This window comes from Cucumis melo, chromosome 2, assembly GCF_025177605.1.
Source record: "Cucumis melo cultivar AY chromosome 2, USDA_Cmelo_AY_1.0, whole genome shotgun sequence".
In the NCBI taxonomy this organism is placed as follows: Eukaryota; Viridiplantae; Streptophyta; class Magnoliopsida; order Cucurbitales; family Cucurbitaceae; genus Cucumis; species Cucumis melo.
This window is the reverse complement of record NC_066858.1, coordinates 26,029,581-26,051,018: the sequence shown is the minus strand read 5'-3', so window position 1 is coordinate 26,051,018 and position 21,438 is coordinate 26,029,581. Positions and strand designations below refer to the sequence as shown.

General features: G+C 36.6%; 4 protein-coding genes across 18 annotated transcripts; 2 read left to right on the top strand and 2 right to left on the bottom strand.

Moving 5' to 3' along the window:
- The first annotated feature begins 774 nt into the window (after positions 1–774).
- Positions 775–19,137, top strand: LOC103502279 (uncharacterized). 8 transcript variants are annotated; one of them, XR_007819038.1, is made up of 4 exons: positions 778–1,227; positions 7,766–7,954; positions 8,308–8,495; positions 18,897–19,137. XR_007819038.1 is itself a non-coding variant. In XM_008466152.3 (3 exons), the coding sequence occupies exons 1-3, from the start codon at positions 976–978 to the stop codon at positions 8,395–8,397; spliced, it is 531 nt and encodes a 176-aa protein (XP_008464374.2). In that variant the 5' UTR covers positions 775–975; the 3' UTR covers positions 8,398–8,883. The 8 variants fall into 8 exon arrangements, 3 of the variants coding, with proteins under 3 accessions (XP_008464374.2, XP_008464375.2, XP_050937446.1); XR_007819037.1 differs by having other exon boundaries at positions 18,893–19,137; XR_007819036.1 differs by having other exon boundaries at positions 18,849–19,137.
- Positions 9,315–21,260, top strand: LOC103502280 (uncharacterized). Of its 6 annotated transcripts, none has more exons than XM_051081492.1 (5): positions 9,315–9,660; positions 9,779–9,972; positions 10,061–10,119; positions 10,495–10,612; positions 10,707–10,969. In XM_051081492.1, the coding sequence occupies exons 1-5, from the start codon at positions 9,592–9,594 to the stop codon at positions 10,783–10,785; spliced, it is 519 nt and encodes a 172-aa protein (XP_050937449.1). In that variant the 5' UTR covers positions 9,315–9,591; the 3' UTR covers positions 10,786–10,969. The 6 variants fall into 6 exon arrangements, with proteins under 6 accessions (XP_050937449.1, XP_050937450.1, XP_050937452.1 ...); XM_051081493.1 differs by lacking the exons at positions 9,779–9,972; positions 10,061–10,119; positions 10,495–10,612; positions 10,707–10,969 and adding exons at positions 20,070–20,263; positions 20,352–20,410; positions 20,786–20,903; positions 20,998–21,260 and having other exon boundaries at positions 9,456–9,660; XM_051081495.1 differs by having other exon boundaries at positions 9,493–9,660; positions 9,783–9,972.
- LOC103502289 (serine carboxypeptidase-like 45) lies at positions 11,238–13,893 on the bottom strand. 3 transcript variants are annotated; one of them, XR_007819033.1, is made up of 10 exons: positions 13,216–13,893; positions 13,036–13,137; positions 12,843–12,938; positions 12,637–12,729; positions 12,464–12,543; positions 12,096–12,383; positions 11,898–12,022; positions 11,721–11,813; positions 11,526–11,643; positions 11,238–11,451 (listed from the first exon to the last, which is right to left on the bottom strand). XR_007819033.1 is itself a non-coding variant. In XM_051081488.1 (9 exons), the coding sequence occupies exons 1-8, from the start codon at positions 13,466–13,468 to the stop codon at positions 11,735–11,737; spliced, it is 1,116 nt and encodes a 371-aa protein (XP_050937445.1). In that variant the 5' UTR covers positions 13,469–13,893; the 3' UTR covers positions 11,254–11,589; positions 11,721–11,734. The 3 variants fall into 3 exon arrangements, 1 of the variants encoding a protein (XP_050937445.1); XR_007819034.1 differs by having other exon boundaries at positions 11,254–11,451; positions 11,526–11,589; XM_051081488.1 differs by having other exon boundaries at positions 11,254–11,589.
- LOC103502288 (acyl carrier protein 4, chloroplastic) lies at positions 15,379–16,616 on the bottom strand. Its single transcript, XM_008466164.3, has 4 exons — positions 16,209–16,616; positions 16,020–16,094; positions 15,827–15,949; positions 15,379–15,732 (listed from the first exon to the last, which is right to left on the bottom strand). Exons 1-4 carry the CDS (start codon positions 16,281–16,283, stop codon positions 15,604–15,606), a joined length of 402 nt encoding a protein of 133 aa, XP_008464386.2. The 5' UTR covers positions 16,284–16,616; the 3' UTR covers positions 15,379–15,603.
- Positions 21,261–21,438: the final 178 nt, after the last annotated feature.

Sequence of the window (21,438 nt, the reverse complement as noted above, 5' to 3'; positions counted from 1 at the left end):
TTATTACGGTTATAGGTTAGATGTAGTTGAGTTATATTTTAACTTAAAGTGGTAATAATATGTGTTTTAGACCTAAATTATTTTAGGTTGAGAAAAAATAGTAAACAAGTCGTCTAATAATAATATTCATTCCAAACGAATGTATGGTTATGGTCTTCTCTCTCCAACTCTAATTAATTTATTTCGGTCTCTTTCCCCTTGCTCTCTCCCAGTGGACATCTTTCACATTTTGTTTTTTGGTTTTTTTCTTGTTCTTAACCAAAAGGAGATGAAGAAGAAGAAATGAGGATTAGATGGAAATTATGACACCTATATGTTTTTGAATCGTTCTCTTCTCTCATTTTCTTCTACTTGTTCTACCTTTTATTTAAAGAAAAAATAAATACAAGAACAACAGTAATAGTAGTAGGAGGAGTGATGTCCACAGCAATAGCCGCCTAGAAACTATGAACCATCTACAAAACAAATGAGTGGTTAAGGGTGGCAAAAATATTTACGAAAAATAGCTTGATAAACGGTTCATGTGTTTGTTGAACAAAATATTTGTAAATTAATTAACTTTGAAGAGAAATAATTTTAAAACACGACCTACTTAAAAAAACAACATTATGTTTTCTTTTTACATTCTTTAGTGTATGAGCGAGTTCATACTTACTATACAACTGATCTGACAAGACTTGGGTGTAAAAAAAACTACTATTCTAGTCATTAGAAATGGATATGGTTATATATACTATAGTATGCACCCACAAATGCCCAACGGAAGTTAATTTCAAAACCGAACAATTAAAAGCTTTCATTCTCAAATTTTAGGAATAAAATGGACACTGTACCACAAATTTGCATGGACACGTAGCTCAAATTTGCATTACCTTCGCTCCTCTCTCCAAAGCTAGGGTTTCCTACGCTTTTAATAAGGGATCTTTTTGGACATCAAGAAACAAGGGAAAAAATTAGAATAATATTCAGTTAGAGATGACAGGATTTGGGCATGGACTGCGTGTAATTGGGAGACAGGTGCATCTCCTTAAGCAACGTGAAGGTCCATCAGAGGTTCTAAGGGGAAAGATCGCAGAGCTGGAGAAATTTAGGAAGAGGAAGAAAAGTATGAAGAAGGACCAGTTCATTGTGGACGTTCCTGAATCAAATTCCTTCCTCGACACTCCTTCTATGCCCATGATTCTCACTGCTGTTGGAATTGCTCTCTTTGCTAAACTCCTTATGATGGTATGCGCTACTCAATTTGGTTCTGTTTCCTGCATTTCTGTTAACATGCGTAGACATCTCAATGAGAATAGGCTCTCTTTTTTCTTTTTCTTTATCATTTGAGATTCCCCAACCTAGTGGAATCATTGAGGAAGAGAAGTATACTCTTACATAGGTGTGTGGACAGAGTTGGATTTATGACGTGCAATTAAATCGTGGGCTTCAAGACCTTTTGTTTTTTTTTTTTGAAGACTTCTTTTTTTGCAAATTTCTGTTATGGCTCTTGGTATTTTAACCTTTTCAACTTGAACTACCCCATTAAAAAAACTACGTGATTGACCTTTTTTCTTCATGTTACATTTACACCCGGGTTGAGTTTGTAGGAACGGAAAGGAGCTCGTTGGAGAGGGGTTTTGATTTACATTTCGCCTGTTTTCTACAATCAAAGAAGCAGATTTCTGTGTGAGATGATTGTTGGAGGGTAGAACCCAGATAAAAAAAACTGCGGTGCTGATTGTTTATTTTCTAGATAGACATCGCAGTCTATTGTTTTTGTTCTGATTGTCTTCTTCTTCATGAATTTCAGTTTGACCGAGGTCTGATTTTCTTGGACTCTTGGAGTTTGATAGTTTGCATTCAAATTTTGAAAATCCGAGTTGCTGCTTCCATGGGAGGATATTCTCTTTCTCATTTTGAGGCATTGGAACTCTCAACTCTGGATCCCTCTTTCAATTCTCTCACTAAATGTTTCCACGGGAAATCTTTCTTCCTTCTTTGAGTCCCTCATGTGTTCAAGATTTTTCCTCAACTACTCTCTTAATTTCACTCGGCAATTTCTTGACCCAACCCCTACGTTGTTTCTTTGCCTACAGCCTACACATTACTCTTGTTTGTTGGAAATAAAGGGCTTTGTTGATAGTTTATTGCCTCGAGGGTATTTTAGTATTTTACTTTACCCTAGGTTGATTTATTTTTTTGCTCTAGGGCTTGCTAAAGCTTGTAAATTTGTCTTCTCTTGTAACTTTCAATGGGTGTAAAATTAATTAAAAGTGACTCTCTATCATGGTTTTTTCTCCTAGTTCTAGGGTTTTCTATCTAAAGTTAGTGTTATCTTTCTTACCGTTCAATATGTTATTAGGGTGTGGTGACATAACCCTAACCACCATCGACATGAACCAATGCAAGATAACCTTAGTTTTGGACCAGCCTCGCTTCCACCGCAGTCGTTGATGCGGCCTCTGACTGCTGCCGATACTACCACTACCATCCAAGCGTTGATCGTTACCTTTAGTCCTTGCATATCCGTCCAACTCTAGCGCCACCACAACTCTTTAATGGAAACCCTGACCAAAACATACACCGTGAAACCGAGATTAGTGAGTCATCCGCCTACCATAGAGGTAAATCGTATGTCGCGGCAACAAACTTCTTGTAGCAATCTGTTCTTCTTCATATTGCTTTGCCTAGTTATTATCATCAAGGTTTAGTTTGTTTATCTCCAATGATGGTTCGACAATAGTTGGCTAGTTTCCAGACAAGTTTTCGAGAATAAATCGCTGCTCTTGATGGCCTTGGTGCTTCCACTAACTTATATTCTAATACAGTGAATTTTGACATTCCTTTTGATCTATCGATGTATTAAGAGAATCCGATAACCTCTTTTCCTACTTTAACTATTGTAAACTATTTATTTGGCTTTTTGGGAAACTCCACAGGATTAATTGCAGAAGAAAGGTTGAATGGTCAGAATTGTTTCTCCTAGTCTCAGTTCATTAAAATGGGCCTTGAGGAGGGGTATCACAAGTTTGGGTATCTAACTGGTGGGAGACCAAGACCTTGACCAAGGGATCCTTAGGAGCGCATTTGGAAAGGAGAAGACTCCTTGCTTCAATCATCGCTGATTAATAGTATGGAATACCCAAGTTTGGGTATCTAATTGGTGAGAGACCAAGGGATCCTTAGGAGCGCATTTGGAAAGGAGAAGACTCCTTGCTTCAATCATCGTTGATTAATAGTATGGAATCTCAAATAGAGAAATCGTTGTATGCTGCAACTCCTCGAGATATTTGGGATCAATTCTGAAATATATTCTAAAAGGCAGAATGCATCTCATCTTTACACTCTGCATAAACAGGCTCATGAGTGCAAATAGAGGACGATGAATGTCACTTCATAGTTTAACAAATTGTCCTAGGACGATGGATTTGTATCGTGAAATTATCTAAGATTGTCCGTGTGAAGATGTCTAATATTCCAAGATTGAGGAAGTAGATCGTGTTTATGATTTCCTAGCTAGTTTGAACTTTAAGTTCGATGTAGTGTGAGGCCATATACCGAGACAGAGGCCTATACTTTCTTTTATGGAAGTGTGTTATAAGGCCTGTTTAGAGGAAGACAGAGGCAGTGCTATGAACATCATAACTGTTTCTTCTATTGATTCTGCTGCTTTTAGTGCAAAATTATCTAGTTCTGATAGTGACAAACAAAATGAGAAATTGACCCCGATATGTACAATGCAAAAAATCCTGGCATATGATAGAACAATGCTGGAAGTTACATGGTAGACCACTAAATCAAAGAAGATGTCCTTCAAATGACAAGCTTGACCAAGGTTGGGCTCTCATGAGGGAATTGGCGAGTGCCCCCCATTATAACTCCAGATGACTTGCCAAAGTGACCTTAGTGTCTTTTCCCTTGGGGCCATTCTTCAATCAGGTACCTCTCAATCCTTAAGTCTTCTCAGCGTAAACGATAAGAAACCATGGATACTTGATTTAGGAGCTAATGATCATTTGTCTCGATCCTACGATAATTTTCTATCATATCTTCCGATTGTTGGTAATGAAAAGATTCAAATTGCATATGGGTCCTTAACTCCTATCGCGGGCAAGAGTCATATTCATCCCATTGATGGTTTAACTTTAAAAACTGCATGTACCCAAAATTATCTTACAATTTACTATTTATTTGTAAGATAACTAGAAATGTAAAATTGTTAAGTGGTCGTCTCACTAGATAATGTTTTGTTTTAACTTGAGCTTGGGGAAGACAATTAGCACAGTCTAGCACAATAGGGAACTACTTCCTTGACGATGATGCTCCCTATAGGAATTGTTATAGGACTAGTTTGTCGTCTTCTTATTTTTCAACTTTATAAAAGGATTGTATGTTGTGGCATTTTCGCCTTGGTCACCCAAATTTCCAACTTATGAAATATTTATTTCCTCATCTATTAATAAAGCTGACGTCTCTTCTATGTCTTGATGTGTGCATTTGTGGAAAACAACATAAGGTCACACTTCTGTCCCAACCTTATAAACATTCTCAACCCTTCACTCATATTCATAGTGATGTTTGGGGTCCTCGAGTATTATACCCTTTCAAGGAAACATGACTTATGACCTTTATTGATGATAATACCCGTCTGACATGGGTTTTTCTCCTTACTAATAAATGCAAGGTTTCACTGATTTTTCAACAATTTTACACTACTATTGGGACTCAATTCAACACCAAAATTGCAATTCTTCGTAGTGATAATGGTCGCGAGTTCCTTAATAATACCCTTCGAGACTTTCTATCTTAAAGACATTGTCCACCAAAGCTCGTGTGCCTATACCCCTAAACATAATGGGTGGCTGAAAAGAAAAATTGTAACCTCTTTAAGGTTGTACGTTCTCTCGTGCTGTCTACTTCGCTTCCATCATACTTATGAGGGGATGCAATTCTCAGCTCATCTTATTAATCGAATGCCTTCTCGTGTCCTTCAACTTCAAATTCCTCTTGAATGTCTCAAGGACTCAATACTGAAAAGCATACATATGGCTATGTAAATTTCTGAGTGGAAGACAACTGTCATAGAAGGAATGAGGGCTATTGAAAAGAATAATACGTGGGACCTTTACGCTTTTCCTAAAGGGCATAAAATAGTTGGGTGTAAGTGGGTATTCACTCTGAAATATAAATAAGATGGAACTCTAGACTGGTGGAAGGCTAAACTTGTAGTGAAAGAGTTCACTCAAACTTATGAGATAGATTATTCTGAGACTTTCTGTTGTAGTTAATAAAGACCGACTTCTCATTAACTTGATATAAAAAATGCACTTTTGAATGGTGAATTATAAGAAGTTTATGTCAGCCCCCCTAGTTTTGGAGCTCAATTTGATCATCATATATGTGAACTCAGGAAGTCTTTGTATGGTTTGAAGCAATCCTCGAGAGTGTGGTTCAACATGTTTACTACATTAATTAAGTCCCAAGGCTTCACTGAAGGACACTTTAATCACATGTTGTTTACAAAAAAAAGTTAGTATTTTGGAAAATTGTTGTTCTAATTGTTTCTGTAGATGATATTGTCTTATTAGGAGGTGATACGACTGATATCATCAGGCTGAAAAAGAAAATGGCTGATGAGTTTGAGATCAAAGATCTAGGGAATGTAAAGTATTTCCTTGGAATGTAGGTGGCAAGATGAAGGAAAGGGATCTTTGTCTCACAATGGAAATTCACTTTTGATCTGTTTAAAGAAATAGGTATGACTAGATGTAGACCTACTAACACTCCTATTGAATTCAATGTGAAATCGAGAGATTCTGTTGACGAAGTTCTTGTTAATGGTATCAGTGTCTAATGGGAAAATTGATTTACTTATCTCACATGAAAATTGATTTACTTATCTCACACTAGACAAGATATTTCCTATGTTGTTAGTGTTGTTTGTTAGATACGAAGAACATATGGAAGTTGTGGATCGGATTATGAGATATTTGAGAAGCTCTCCGAGTAAAGGTTTGATATTTAGGAAAGTTGGCAGGAAATGAATTGAGGTTTATATCGACTCTAATTGGGCAGGATTAGTTATTGAGAGAAAAATCTATGTCTGGGTATTGTACCGTAGTGTGGGGTAACCTATTTACTTGGAGAAGTAAGAAGCAAAGTGTTGTTGCTCGAAGTAGTGCTGAAGTTGAATACAAAGCTATGAGATTGGGAAAATGTGAAAAAATCTGGTTGAAGAAAGTTTTGTCCGATCCTCACCAAGATAGAGTTTTTACCTATGAAGCTCTATTGTGATGATAAAGTGCTATAGGCATAGCCGATAATCTTGTATAGCATGGTAGAACGAAACGTGTGGAGGTTGACACACTTTGTAAAAGAGAAGCTAGATAATGGTAGTATCAGTATTCCTTATATTCCATCTTGTCAACAAGTTGCTAATGTTCTCACAAAAGGGTTATTCAAGGCAAGCTTTGACTCGTGTGTTAGCTAATTGGATCTCATTAATATCTATGCCACAACTTGAGGGAGAGTGTTGGAAATAAGAGGATTTGTTGATAGTTAATGCCTCGAGGGTATTTTAGTATTTTATTTTACCCTATGTTTATTTCTTTTTCTGTTTTAAGGCTTGCTAAAGCCTGTAAAGTTGTCTTCTTTTGTAACTTTCAGTATGTGAAGATAATAAAAAGTGACTATCTGTCGTGGGTTTTTCTCCTTGTTCTTGGGTTTTCCATGTAAACCTAGTGTTTTCTTTTTTTTACTGTTCAGCAATCTTAAAAAATCCAAAGCAGATTTGTCTGGCTTTTCAACTTTCATTGATTTCGTTGTTGGATCATTCAACCATGACAAAGAAAACCCTTGTTTTGGTCTCAAATTCGTTTGATCATTGATGTTCATCTTCTTGAGCAAGAAAAATTGTCTATCACACAATTTAACGGGTGATTCAAACGAAAAATTAACAAAGTCTACATTTCATTCAAGTCCAGGGTTAAAATTGGTACAACTTGCTAAGTTTGTGGTAAAATTGTTTTCTCTCCTAAATTTTATATATCTAGGGCATCCAAGACAGCTTGCAGACCGCTGTGTGCAGCTCAAGTATTCTTACGATGCCACTGTCTACCTCTACTATATTTGGTTGTCAAGGAAACTATGAACTTGTACCCATTCTTCTAGCCCTTTATTCCTTTCACGGCTCTTATTGAACTCTAGGTCAGCCCATGGTGATTGACTTCAACTTTTTCCTATGTCTAATGTACTCCTCGATGGCTGTGTGGCTTATCTCCCCTGTGGCTTTGTCTTTTAACATTAAAATTTTATCTGTTCTTCCTTAGCCTTGAAACATGAAATCAAAATGAGTAGTGTTTAGATTCTAGTGTGATGAGAAGTTGTCTTTTCTCGTTTTGTCCGGGAAATTAACTGATATGGAGATGTTTACTAGAATTTTTATGCCACCTGCAAACAACTATTCATATTGTCTATGGGGAAATTGAGAACCTCTAAATAAAAGAACAAATTGAAAGAATGTTTTAGTGGATGTGGTCAAGATGCTTTACTGTCTATTTTATTAATGGCACAGGTTTGCCTGCGCTCGTAAGATTCTTGTAGCGTTTTCCATCTCTTTCAGTTAATGATTTGCAATGTTTTTAGGAAATTGTTAGCCCTTTTAATGAAATTATGATCCTATTTTAACACATGCTGGATTATAGTATAAGTTCAGTCCCCAATGGGTTTGGGTTTATTTCAAGCAAATGCTATTTATCCCTTTTAATGTGTACCTTTTCTTTAGTATGATGAGTCAAGATCTGAAGAGTTGATAGAGCGCAAAATAAAGAATGCTCCCCCAGGTCAAGGAACTGTGAGGATGCTTAGTCGTGAGGAGTGGGAGGAAATTCGAGAAGTTCGACCAAGGACTCCATTCGAATCGAAGCTTGCTCGTCCAAATGCAAGAATCAGAACTGGAGAACCTTTACACATGGTAAGGCTGTTGTATCATTGGTCTCATTTGGAAATTGATGTGAAAGCCTCCACATTTCTCATCTTTTATCCAATCCCTCTGTGATGGTAATGTGCTTCCCCGTTTCCATCCTTATTTCTGATTTGTGATGGTATGTCAGTATGTGGCTTGGGGGCAGATTGATAATGAGTGATATATATATATATATATATATATATTTTAGCAAAACAACTTTCATTGAGAAAGAGAAAGAATGGAAGTATATAAGGGCATACAAAAAAACAAGCACACCAAAGTTCCCCTAGTAAAAGAAGGGGTTCCAACTAGAGTGGTAATTTATTAAAAGTAGTTGCTTTGACAATCGTTTCATGCAGGAAGATTTGAAGGACTGGACAGTTGATGTGGTGTCGAATGCACTCACTCGGGCTGAAGAGAGTGTTAGGCATGGTTCCACTTCCAAGTGACTTTAGAGAAGGGAACTGTCTCCAAGATTTGGAGATTTTCAGACTCACTCTGAACTGGTGTTTTGGGACTAACTCCTGAAAATGTGCTTTGAAGGATGGTTAGTTAACGCATTTCAGAACTTAGCTTGTTTCTATGCTTGATCTGATATTCATCATGTAGGTTTATGCTTCTCCTATTTGATATTTTATGTGGAGGACAATCAGGCAGTGATGGGTCAGGATAGAGAAAGTAGGTAATAAATTTGTGACTGAATAGCGAATTGGTGGTGGAAAAGCTTGGATAGTGGTGGATGGTTTATGCAATTCCTTAAACGAGGGGTTTTTTGGCGGCAGAAACCAGTTGTGATCGTCCTATTATTTGTATCTTTGTAAACATGATAACCTAGAATGAGAAATTTGAATTTTTGACCTCTAGAATGGAGGGAGGGTGTATGTATATATTTTTACCATTTGTTGTATTTGGAAAATTTTATTTCTTTGTTTCTACTCACAACAGCTAGTTTATAAAAACTATGGTTAATTTCGTAATTTGACCATAGGAATTTTAACTCATGAAATGAATTCCCTGTCAAATTGGTCTCTTTTTTGAGATCTTAAAGCTCCTTTTGACTTCAGTTAATCGTAAATGTGGATTCATGAGTTCTTGTTACGTTTTTTTTTTTAAAACAAATTTTGCTGCTTAAAGAATTTCTCTTCCACGAACCAATCTTGGGGAGAAAAAATCTAGTTATAAGGGAGTATGAGATAAAAAAAAAATTCCCATTCGGATTTGACTTATACAAGTTATTTGTTAGATTGATTCTTTAAAACTTGATCGAAAGTGCATGAGTTATGCTCAATACGCAAAGGTAAAATTAGGAAAGAAAATAAGGGTAAATTCAATAAAATAGAATCCAGCATGAACTAGAAACTGGAGGAACACGGTGTTATGTTTAAAAAAGAAAAAAGGGAGATGAATTTGTTGGTCGAGATGAATTTGTTGGTGGAGATGAATTTGTTGGTGGTCGAAAATGGTAATGGATGGCGGTGTAGGTTTGAAGATGGATAGGATTGGATCAAAATGATTGATTGATTGTCAGCCACTCAGTTTCATTCACTATTCAGTATTCATTCATTCACCTGTTCTCTCTGAGTTTCTGCCGCCCTACACTTCCTTCTCTCTCATTTCAACTCCCTCTGCTTTACTTCCCTTCAATGGCTTCCGTTTCAGCTTCTTCTCTCAGTTTCCACCTACCACCGAAGCCACATTACAAGCTTAACCAGGTTTTTCCCTTCACATTCTTCCACTTCCATTGCATTGCTCTTGTTCTACTTCCCGATCCTTCATTTATATGTATATGTTTGCTATCAATCAATTATAATTGATTGTCATTTATTTAAGGAAGACGGCGGCACTGATAGGAACTCCATGTTTTTGGACTCTGCCTCCAACCGCTTATCTTTGAAATCTTCCTTCATCTCTCCTTTACGTAAGATTCCTTCTTTAAGGAGGCAAAACTCTGTTGTTGCTGCTGCTTCTCCCAAGTTCTCCATGCGCGTCGCTTCTAAACAAGCCTATATCTGCCGTGATTGCGGGTATCACTCCTTATCTCTCCTTCCTTTCTGCATTTACATTTTTCTTTTTCTAGATCCCTGTAAACCTCTCTGTTCAACCAATATGTAGGTACATTTACAACGATAGAACTCCTTTTGACAAATTGCCTGATAAGTATTTCTGTCCTGGTAATTTGCTTCCCTCTTCTCAGGCTTGGACTATATGCACCAGTGTTTTTATAATTTCTTGTTTGTAAGTCCATTCATGAATCATCCCACCTTCTTCCGAACTTAATTTCGTACAATTCTCAAGTCTACCACTTCAAACCAGTTTCTAGAATTCTCAACTCAATCTGACCAATTAGTTTACTGTTAACGTTGGGTCGCCTTTATTTTTAACACGATTAAGTTCCTACTATTATTTTAAACGGGAATCTAAAAAACACAACTTCTAGAACGTACAGTTCCCTTCATGGAATTGAAACCAACTTCAAATCACTTACATTCTGCTCCAACTCAACAAAGAAATTGAAATCTAATATAGATCTTATCGTGCCTTGGCAGTCTGTGGTGCTCCTAAGCGACGTTTTAGACCTTACGAGCAAACTGTGAATAAAAATGATAACGAATTTGATCTGAGGAAGGCGAGAAAGGCGCAGATCCAAAAAGATGAAGCTATTGGGTAAGACGGAAAATCACATCACTATCTTTATAAATAATCATATATTTTAAAGATTGTCTATTCAGTCCGATTGATATCACGTTGAACGGTATAGGAAGGTGCTGCCTATTGCTGCTGCACTGGGAATCGTGGCACTTGTAGGTTTATACTTGTACCTGAATAGCGTCTTCTAGATCGAGTGGCTTGCTCAATGACGGGGGATTAACATCATTTGTTTCATCATTTTCTTCTCGGGGCTGTTCTATGTTGATTTAGATATTATATGTATTTTTTTCCTTCCATTATCCTAAACCCCTGGCAAATTGTTTGAGCTTTGCAATATTATATATATAATATATATATCCAATTGTCTATTAATTATGTGTATTTGCACTCATTGGAATGGCCGTCTGCGTTGTACTAAATTGTAGGAGAATTCAAGCTCTCCTACTGTTTCCTTTTTGGTAGTGTAAAACTGCTGAAGTTACAGAACCAGGAAATGTGCTTTTAATGATGGTCAGCGAGGCATCTGAGAAGTGAACTTTTGACCTTATGTGATTTGGGTATTGTAGATTTCCAATATCAGCTGATTTAGCGCATTGTTAACATTTTATGTAGAGAATCGGAGTTTAGAGTAAGTAGTGAATTGCAAACTGGTCGTTTTTCCATAGCTAAGCTTGTATAGTGTTCACTCATACATTAAATCTACATCACAGAACTTGTGGTGGAGGCCTGTTATCCAGAAACGACTTGAATAGTATAAGTGACTGTTGAGGTTGAGAGAATGGGGCTTCATGAGAGGCACCTCGAATGGTTGCAAAAAAAAGGATATTACCATAAATTTGACTCCAACCTGCGACCTAAGATGAGACGACAATGGGAGAAATTCTCAATAGAATTATGGAATCCGAAATAAGGATAAATATAGGGTTACCTGCTTTCCTTGGAACCAAGCACCATATGGAACACTAGTTTTAAGACCCAGCTCTGTTGCCAACCTATGAACCAACAAGCGACTACCCATCAATGGAATTACCGAATCTTGATCCCCACTGGCAACAGAAAATGATGTATGAAATATGGACGTTGGCATAGTATCGAGTATTGAGATTAAATTGTATCCACTTACCTTAAAATTAAGATTCATATTCCCGCTTTGACAAGTGACCCAACAATGGAGATGGTTGGAATTTCCAGGTTGAGAAGCTCATAGTCCAGAACTCTAGTGTGATCAATCATGTCAGATAATAGTAAGAAATCAAAATGAGAGAGAATGGAGTAACGATGTAATACACAGTTGGATTACTCGCTGCAAACAGTCCACTTGTGGACTCCGACAAGACGGGCATGAAGAGCCTTTTTCACATCCTCTCGGTTCAGATATTTAACGGTTTCATCCTCAATGCAAACATCTATCCTCTCTCCCTCAGGCTGCCAGATTAAGTAATCCTTAAACATCACCATTTTATTATTTGATTGATTGAAAAAGAGGCGTATTTTGTACCTGTGGGTGTGGCCTTAAATACTTGGACTGCGAGAGCACCGAAGGAATACAGACATCAAGAGTAACGTCATACTTGTCAACGAAATTACTGGTTTCTTTGTTGACTTGGGTCCTCACCCTCAAACAAACCTCTGAGACTGAATCTCTGTAGTACTCACTAACATATCGGGAATAGTTACAAGTAGCAGTGAAGAATGTGTAAGTGGAGTCTGATATTAATCCATGTGACCAAAAGAACTCTGCCCTTGAATTCAAGTCTGTCGCATACTCAAGAACCGGATTCCCTAGCTGCAATTATGACCCACCCTTACTTTACATATAAAAAACTTTTCACTTTTCTTTTTCACGCCACACAAAACAAAACTTACAGCAATTCCCTTCAGATTAAATAACTTCTCCTTCTTGTCCAATTCTGTCATAAGCCTTGCCAGCTGAGGAATGTAATGACCTGGTATAATTAGGAAAAATATTCGGTCTCTTTTCTGGGTTTCCTTTCCATTATAAGAGGGGGGGATGATAAAAGTGATGTTTATGTGGGTACCTGCATAACTCTCTCCCGTTAGAAATAGATCTCTATGCTTGTAATGAGGGAACTGATCAAACCACCTTCGCAAGAATATGAGATTGTCTTTTGCTGAAGTGTTTTAACAAGTAGAAAGACACTTAAGAAAACATGAGCACTGTTCTCAGTAATTTCTAAGCCAAATCAATATCTATCTTCCTTGAACAGAAGGTATGCATGAATACCTGTGGCCTCATCATCCATTGTCCCATGAGAAGCGCTATCATTCGCATAAGAGAACCCAACTCCTGCGGGTGTCTCTAAGTACAACATGTTTCCTACTGAAATTATGGAATTTGAACTTGCCTTTACTGATCAGCAGCTATATAATTTCCGGAATTATGAAGAAAATGGTCTAATTGATAACGAAACAGATACCTCGGTTCCAGCTGTGTTCATTTTTCACTAAAACCTCCCCGTTTGGACTAAATGGTCCATTTTCTGAGAAGGCCCCAACTCCCAGAGAAGAACAACCAGGACCTGCAAAAAATCACAAAAAAAAGTCTTCCATATCCATTGAACCTCGAATCAGGGGTAATATGTAAGAGTGAACCGAACCTCCATTCAGCCAGAGGACCAAAGGCTTGGAAGCAGGATCAATTTCTGCTTCAACGAAGTAGTAAAACAGTGCTCTGTGCTTTTGGTCATCTACATGAAGATAACCTGAAAACTGATGAAAACCCACAGGGGGTTGCCCTGGAAGGCTAATAATCTTGTCAGAATGATCATGGGAGGAGTCGACCTCCTTGTAAATGCAAAGATGAAGAATAAGAGCAGCCATTGCCATGGTCTTCCTTGTTGAAGAAAGCATGGTTTAGATATTGCGAGACGACTAAGGCAAGGGCCTAGAGAAAGTGGTCTGTGAAATGCTTAGTGGAGAAATAAGCAGACAATCTTAAATTTAAATGGCCATCATATTTGAGCCTTCTTACTTGGCAGGCCTGATATAGAATAGATGTAATTCATTTTGAGATACCCAAAACATAAAAGATTGTTTTTTTTTTCGAAAATGAAGAAACAAATAGAATATAAGGCTGCTTTATGGGAATTCAGATCCCTGAAAGTACTGTAATGATGTTTCCTATCTTCTGTTCCTTGACAACAACAAAAAGTATCTTCCCCCGTGTCTGGTATTCTTTTTTTTTATTTTTTTCCTACTGTTGAGTAAAGAAGGTGAGAGTGTGGCGTAGGATTACATTGTAAAGTGGTTTTACAGAACCACTTCCTACTTCTTATAAATCAATTCTAGAGTTGTTTAAGACATGTTTCAGTTCTTTCAATTAGATTTCAAATATGGTATGATTTTCTGACAGATTCTCAGGGGATTTTGAAGAATCTTAATAGAATTTCAGGGGTTAATTTTAGTTTTTCCAGTTCAATCTGTTCTACACCTGCCCTGGTCCACAGCATCAGCAAGTCATAAGTTGAATCCCGAATTTCAAAGTATTTTAAACAAAGGAGTTCAGTTCTCTACAACAACCAGATAGGTTGTGAAGGATTTCAAAGCAGCGAATACGTCTGGTTTAAACTAAAGTTATATCAGAAAACAGCTAAAATGGTGTCCTAGAATCAAGCATGATGTAGTTATATAAGTGACGGAATCTGTGAAAGGATTTTGTCGGTCTTTCAAATAAGATAATCCTGAAGTTTTCAATGGAAGTCAGCTTGCAACCCTGACCTTTTATCTTTACTTGTTAAAACCTTTTTTTTTTTTTTTTGTGTGTGTGTGTGTTTTCTTGTTGGGAAAGTTTTTTTCCCCATGAGAGCCTACGCAAAAAAGGCAACCTTAAACTAATTATTGTCATGATTAAGTACAAACCCATATGCTTGAACCACATGTTCCCCATTACGCCTTGTCAAACCCTGGTTTTAGTTTATGAGTACTAATGTAAATGGGGCCTCTGCTGCTCTCCCTCCCTGAATTTCATTTCATGCTTATTTGTACTTTAAAGTAGGTGACTACAAAGTTTGCATTTTTTTTCTTTTCTTTTTCATTTTCTTCTTTTCTTAAGCATAAGAAGCAAAGGAACTGAAGGATCCAAATGAAATTATCTTAAATATAAAACATCAGAACTCAATGATCCAAATGAAACCATCTTTGGATTTTCTTCTCTCTCTTGTGAAGTATGGATTATATGGATGGAGAGCTTACAAGTTACAATGTGTGGGCCTTTGGGCCACTGATGAAAAGGTGCTGTGAGGGCAGACCCAGTGGGGTTGGGCTGCTTTGTATAAATTATGGCGGTATCTAAATAAAGCAACAAAACCATAATATAAAGGGATGACAGTTATCATTTTCATAACCATGCTTCTCATTATGCAACTCGCTTAACCTATATGCGTTTATTTCTTAAAAAAAACATTGATTTCCCCGGCATTTGGACTTTAGAAATTGAGTTTTCATATCTATAATCACCTTGTGTTGAAGTGATAGTGCCTTTCTTACCTGAGCCCAACTACTTTGGTCTTCAAAAACAAACCCTCCATAAAATTGGGTTACTTGTGTTCTCAGATGGGGCCCACTTAATCATAAATTATAATTAGTATAAAAGTAGTGTTGAAAACCCGTCTCTTTCCATTGGTTTTTTTTTTGCTTCCTTTCCGAGGGAAAAAGTTCGACAGCTTTATTTTTAAAAAAGAAATTTAATGGTTAATAGTACTGTCTACTGTGGTTTCGTCTCCACTGGAATCCATGAAATAGACTGATCGATCCTCTCCTCGTTTAGAGAACAGAAAACAACACAACACTACAATTCATATTACATTATAAATTTTGTAGCTGACAAGTTGATGGAGTAGAAAAGCACATTAATTTGCTTAAAAAAAATCATTTGAGGAAAAAAAAGAACATTCTAATCCTACCTGCTCAACCCATCCCCAACCAAACTCTTGTCATCTGCCTCTTGGAATAATACAAATACTAAAAGCAAAGCTACATGTAGTCTTTTAAGATTGCTGTTTAACAACAAGGTCTTCAATCAAATCGGCAGCTTCTTGCACTGTGGTTATGTTCTGAGCGTTATCCTCTTCGATATTGATGCTAAATTCTTCCTCTAGTGTCATAATAATCTCCACCTGTGGCCAATCCAACACACACACACACATATATATACAAGCAATGAACAGAATGGTAGTTAAATTAAGTAAGGATAAGAGGAAGATGACGTACTGTGTCGAGGGAATCAGCACCAAGAGCCGCGAACTTAGATTCGGGGGTGAGCTCTGAGGTTTCAGGCAAGGCCAATTGTTTCCTCACAATTGAACACACTTTGTCAACTGTCTCTGGTTTTGCCTGTTCATACACTTAATTAGTTTGAAACTCAAATTCACAAATTAGTTAGAGACATTTCGAGTTAAATTACCGCACAAGAGACACGAAGGTGGAAGGCATTATTATTGCTGAGCAATCCCCGGCCGGGGAAGCTTCTTCTGAGAAGCTGCCAGCAGCAGCATACAATTAATTAATTAATGATACATAAAAAATCATTTTAGGCTACGGAATTGTATACACAATTAATATATACAATAGATAGATAGGATAGAAAGAATACCTGATTGTGGTTCATCTTGTTAGCTTGGTTGATAGGTATGCAGAATCTGAGGGAAGTAGCTGAAAAAGAAGCCATTACCGTTAAATTATGAGGGAGTAGTTACGTTTGTATAATAGACTTCAAAACCCCAGAAATATGGAGGATAGGAAGATGAAGAAGGGATTGGATTAAGTAGTTTTATTGGTTTTGACGAGTGGTGGACATTGCTTCTCCCTCCATATTATCCATTTTATCAATTCCTATCTTCATGCCCGATTGCCTTACCCAAATTATTTCAACCAACTTTTTAAGAACAGTTTACTTATATATATATATATATATATAAACACATTTTTCAAGTTTCATTATTCAATTTATTTTTAAAAATTATGAACATCTGAAGGATTAAAAAGTAATAGTTAGTAGTTCACCACTTCAGAACTTTGTCTGCTCCACAAACTATATACATACTCGAAAATGTAACACTAGAATCTAGTGGACCCAACAAAACTTAAATATCCAAATTAAACCCTCTTTATATTGTGAAAGATGACATTAGAACCCACAATTAAGTTGATTGCTTCGCATGCATCCTCACTTGTTTGTCCATATTCCAAACGTGTTATTTACGGACAATTGAGAGTCCAAATTTATATACACAACTGGCTAGTTATTTATATAAATATTGATTAAATAATCAATTGGAGATTGAGTAAGAATTATTAAAATTGATTTTACTTTGATCAAATGCGATTGGGTTAGTTAGCGATTGAGTATATATTAATTGAGAATATTTTAACTTACGGATTGGGATGTGATTATTGTATTAATCTGTGTCACAGTTTGTGAATGGCCATTGATCTCGTCGTAGTTATACATAACTAATATATATATAAATAAAAACCAATATATTAAATACCAAATTACTAAAAAGATCTGCGATAAATAAAAATGAAGTACTTATTTTCTTTTCTTTATAATTAACGAGCTCTCTTTTTGTTCCAAAGAATTACATATAAAATTTTTTATTTGATACGAATATATACATATATACAATAATAAAAAATAATGTAGGTATAGACTCATGATTCTCTTCTCTTTTTTTTTTTTTTTTTTTTTTTTTTTTTTTTTTTTGTAAAAATAGAATAAACTTTTTTTCTAAGAAATCACCACATGGCACAGCCAAGGTTATACATATATATATACAAAAGAAAAAAAGAAGTTAAAAAGTATAAACATTGATTTATATATATATATATACACATCCTTTCACGGCTCTTATTGAACTCTAGGTCAGCCCATGGTGATTGACTTCAACTTTTTCCTATGTCTAATGTACTCCTCGATGGCTGTGTGGCTTATCTCCCCTGTGGCTTTGTCTTTTAACATTAAAATTTTATCTGTTCTTCCTTAGCCTTGAAACATGAAATCAAAATGAGTAGTGTTTAGATTCTAGTGTGATGAGAAGTTGTCTTTTCTCGTTTTGTCCGGGAAATTAACTGATATGGAGATGTTTACTAGAATTTTTATGCCACCTGCAAACAACTATTCATATTGTCTATGGGGAAATTGAGAACCTCTAAATAAAAGAACAAATTGAAAGAATGTTTTAGTGGATGTGGTCAAGATGCTTTACTGTCTATTTTATTAATGGCACAGGTTTGCCTGCGCTCGTAAGATTCTTGTAGCGTTTTCCATCTCTTTCAGTTAATGATTTGCAATGTTTTTAGGAAATTGTTAGCCCTTTTAATGAAATTATGATCCTATTTTAACACATGCTGGATTATAGTATAAGTTCAGTCCCCAATGGGTTTGGGTTTATTTCAAGCAAATGCTATTTATCCCTTTTAATGTGTACCTTTTCTTTAGTATGATGAGTCAAGATCTGAAGAGTTGATAGAGCGCAAAATAAAGAATGCTCCCCCAGGTCAAGGAACTGTGAGGATGCTTAGTCGTGAGGAGTGGGAGGAAATTCGAGAAGTTCGACCAAGGACTCCATTCGAATCGAAGCTTGCTCGTCCAAATGCAAGAATCAGAACTGGAGAACCTTTACACATGGTAAGGCTGTTGTATCATTGGTCTCATTTGGAAATTGATGTGAAAGCCTCCACATTTCTCATCTTTTATCCAATCCCTCTGTGATGGTAATGTGCTTCCCCGTTTCCATCCTTATTTCTGATTTGTGATGGTATGTCAGTATGTGGCTTGGGGGCAGATTGATAATGAGTGATATATATATATATATATATATATATTTTAGCAAAACAACTTTCATTGAGAAAGAGAAAGAATGGAAGTATATAAGGGCATACAAAAAAACAAGCACACCAAAGTTCCCCTAGTAAAAGAAGGGGTTCCAACTAGAGTGGTAATTTATTAAAAGTAGTTGCTTTGACAATCGTTTCATGCAGGAAGATTTGAAGGACTGGACAGTTGATGTGGTGTCGAATGCACTCACTCGGGCTGAAGAGAGTGTTAGGCATGGTTCCACTTCCAAGTGACTTTAGAGAAGGGAACTGTCTCCAAGATTTGGAGATTTTCAGACTCACTCTGAACTGGTGTTTTGGGACTAACTCCTGAAAATGTGCTTTGAAGGATGGTTAGTTAACGCATTTCAGAACTTAGCTTGTTTCTATGCTTGATCTGATATTCATCATGTAGGTTTATGCTTCTCCTATTTGATATTTTATGTGGAGGACAATCAGGCAGTGATGGGTCAGGATAGAGAAAGTAGGTAATAAATTTGTGACTGAATAGCGAATTGGTGGTGGAAAAGCTTGGATAGTGGTGGATGGTTTATGCAATTCCTTAAACGAGGGGTTTTTTGGCGGCAGAAACCAGTTGTGATCGTCCTATTATTTGTATCTTTGTAAACATGATAACCTAGAATGAGAAATTTGAATTTTTGACCTCTAGAATGGAGGGAGGGTGTATGTATATATTTTTACCATTTGTTGTATTTGGAAAATTTTATTTCTTTGTTTCTACTCACAACAGCTAGTTTATAAAAACTATGGTTAATTTCGTAATTTGACCATAGGAATTTTAACTCATGAAATGAATTCCCTGTCAAATTGGTCTCTTTTTTGAGATCTTAAAGCTCCTTTTGACTTCAGTTAATCGTAAATGTGGATTCATGAGTTCTTGTTACGTTTTTTTTTTTAAAACAAATTTTGCTGCTTAAAGAATTTCTCTTCCACGAACCAATCTTGGGGAGAAAAAATCTAGTTATAAGGGAGTATGAGATAAAAAAAAAATTCCCATTCGGATTTGACTTATACAAGTTATTTGTTAGATTGATTCTTTAAAACTTGATCGAAAGTGCATGAGTTATGCTCAATACGCAAAGGTAAAATTAGGAAAGAAAATAAGGGTAAATTCAATAAAATAGAATCCAGCATGAACTAGAAACTGGAGGAACACGGTGTTATGTTTAAAAAAGAAAAAAGGGAGATGAATTTGTTGGTCGAGATGAATTTGTTGGTGGAGATGAATTTGTTGGTGGTCGAAAATGGTAATGGATGGCGGTGTAGGTTTGAAGATGGATAGGATTGGATCAAAATGATTGATTGATTGTCAGCCACTCAGTTTCATTCACTATTCAGTATTCATTCATTCACCTGTTCTCTCTGAGTTTCTGCCGCCCTACACTTCCTTCTCTCTCATTTCAACTCCCTCTGCTTTACTTCCCTTCAATGGCTTCCGTTTCAGCTTCTTCTCTCAGTTTCCACCTACCACCGAAGCCACATTACAAGCTTAACCAGGTTTTTCCCTTCACATTCTTCCACTTCCATTGCATTGCTCTTGTTCTACTTCCCGATCCTTCATTTATATGTATATGTTTGCTATCAATCAATTATAATTGATTGTCATTTATTTAAGGAAGACGGCGGCACTGATAGGAACTCCATGTTTTTGGACTCTGCCTCCAACCGCTTATCTTTGAAATCTTCCTTCATCTCTCCTTTACGTAAGATTCCTTCTTTAAGGAGGCAAAACTCTGTTGTTGCTGCTGCTTCTCCCAAGTTCTCCATGCGCGTCGCTTCTAAACAAGCCTATATCTGCCGTGATTGCGGGTATCACTCCTTATCTCTCCTTCCTTTCTGCATTTACATTTTTCTTTTTCTAGATCCCTGTAAACCTCTCTGTTCAACCAATATGTAGGTACATTTACAACGATAGAACTCCTTTTGACAAATTGCCTGATAAGTATTTCTGTCCTGGTAATTTGCTTCCCTCTTCTCAGGCTTGGACTATATGCACCAGTGTTTTTATAATTTCTTGTTTGTAAGTCCATTCATGAATCATCCCACCTTCTTCCGAACTTAATTTCGTACAATTCTCAAGTCTACCACTTCAAACCAGTTTCTAGAATTCTCAACTCAATCTGACCAATTAGTTTACTGTTAACGTTGGGTCGCCTTTATTTTTAACACGATTAAGTTCCTACTATTATTTTAAACGGGAATCTAAAAAACACAACTTCTAGAACGTACAGTTCCCTTCATGGAATTGAAACCAACTTCAAATCACTTACATTCTGCTCCAACTCAACAAAGAAATTGAAATCTAATATAGATCTTATCGTGCCTTGGCAGTCTGTGGTGCTCCTAAGCGACGTTTTAGACCTTACGAGCAAACTGTGAATAAAAATGATAACGAATTTGATCTGAGGAAGGCGAGAAAGGCGCAGATCCAAAAAGATGAAGCTATTGGGTAAGACGGAAAATCACATCACTATCTTTATAAATAATCATATATTTTAAAGATTGTCTATTCAGTCCGATTGATATCACGTTGAACGGTATAGGAAGGTGCTGCCTATTGCTGCTGCACTGGGAATCGTGGCACTTGTAGGTTTATACTTGTACCTGAATAGCGTCTTCTAGATCGAGTGGCTTGCTCAATGACGGGGGATTAACATCATTTGTTTCATCATTTTCTTCTCGGGGCTGTTCTATGTTGATTTAGATATTATATGTATTTTTTTCCTTCCATTATCCTAAACCCCTGGCAAATTGTTTGAGCTTTGCAATATTATATATATAATATATATATCCAATTGTCTATTAATTATGTGTATTTGCACTCATTGGAATGGCCGTCTGCGTTGTACTAAATTGTAGGAGAATTCAAGCTCTCCTACTGTTTCCTTTTTGGTAGTGTAAAACTGCTGAAGTTACAGAACCAGGAAATGTGCTTTTAATGATGGTCAGCGAGGCATCTGAGAAGTGAACTTTTGACCTTATGT

What these genes read in the sequence shown, in the direction of transcription:
- LOC103502279 (XM_051081489.1), top strand. Translation starts at nt 976, where the DNA reads ATGACAGGATTTGGGCATGGACTGCGTGTAATTGGGAGACAGGTGCAT. An exon ending in TTGCTAAACTCCTTATGATG is followed by an intron (nt 1,228 to 18,056) that starts GTATGCGCTACT and finishes CCTTTTCTTTAG; the next exon opens with TATGATGAGTCAAGATCTGA. An exon ending in CTGGAGAACCTTTACACATG is followed by an intron (nt 18,246 to 18,598) that starts GTAAGGCTGTTG and finishes CGTTTCATGCAG; the next exon opens with GAAGATTTGAAGGACTGGAC.
- LOC103502288 (XM_008466164.3), bottom strand. Translation starts at nt 16,283, where the DNA reads ATGGCTTCTTTTTCAGCTACTTCCCTCAGATTCTGCATACCTATCAAC. An exon ending in ACAAGATGAACCACAATCAG is followed by an intron (nt 16,095 to 16,208) that starts GTATTCTTTCTA and finishes TGCTGCTGGCAG; the next exon opens with CTTCTCAGAAGAAGCTTCCC. An exon ending in ACCTTCGTGTCTCTTGTGCG is followed by an intron (nt 15,950 to 16,019) that starts GTAATTTAACTC and finishes GTGTATGAACAG; the next exon opens with GCAAAACCAGAGACAGTTGA.
- LOC103502280 (XM_051081493.1), top strand. Translation starts at nt 9,592, where the DNA reads ATGGCTTCCGTTTCAGCTTCTTCTCTCAGTTTCCACCTACCACCGAAG. An exon ending in TATATCTGCCGTGATTGCGG is followed by an intron (nt 20,264 to 20,351) that starts GTATCACTCCTT and finishes ACCAATATGTAG; the next exon opens with GTACATTTACAACGATAGAA. An exon ending in CAAAAAGATGAAGCTATTGG is followed by an intron (nt 20,904 to 20,997) that starts GTAAGACGGAAA and finishes TGAACGGTATAG; the next exon opens with GAAGGTGCTGCCTATTGCTG.
- LOC103502289 (XM_051081488.1), bottom strand. Translation starts at nt 13,468, where the DNA reads ATGCTTTCTTCAACAAGGAAGACCATGGCAATGGCTGCTCTTATTCTT. An exon ending in GGTCCTCTGGCTGAATGGAG is followed by an intron (nt 13,138 to 13,215) that starts GTTCGGTTCACT and finishes GATTTTTTGCAG; the next exon opens with GTCCTGGTTGTTCTTCTCTG. An exon ending in ATTTAAGGCCACACCCACAG is followed by an intron (nt 12,023 to 12,095) that starts GTACAAAATACG and finishes TTAATCTGGCAG; the next exon opens with CCTGAGGGAGAGAGGATAGA.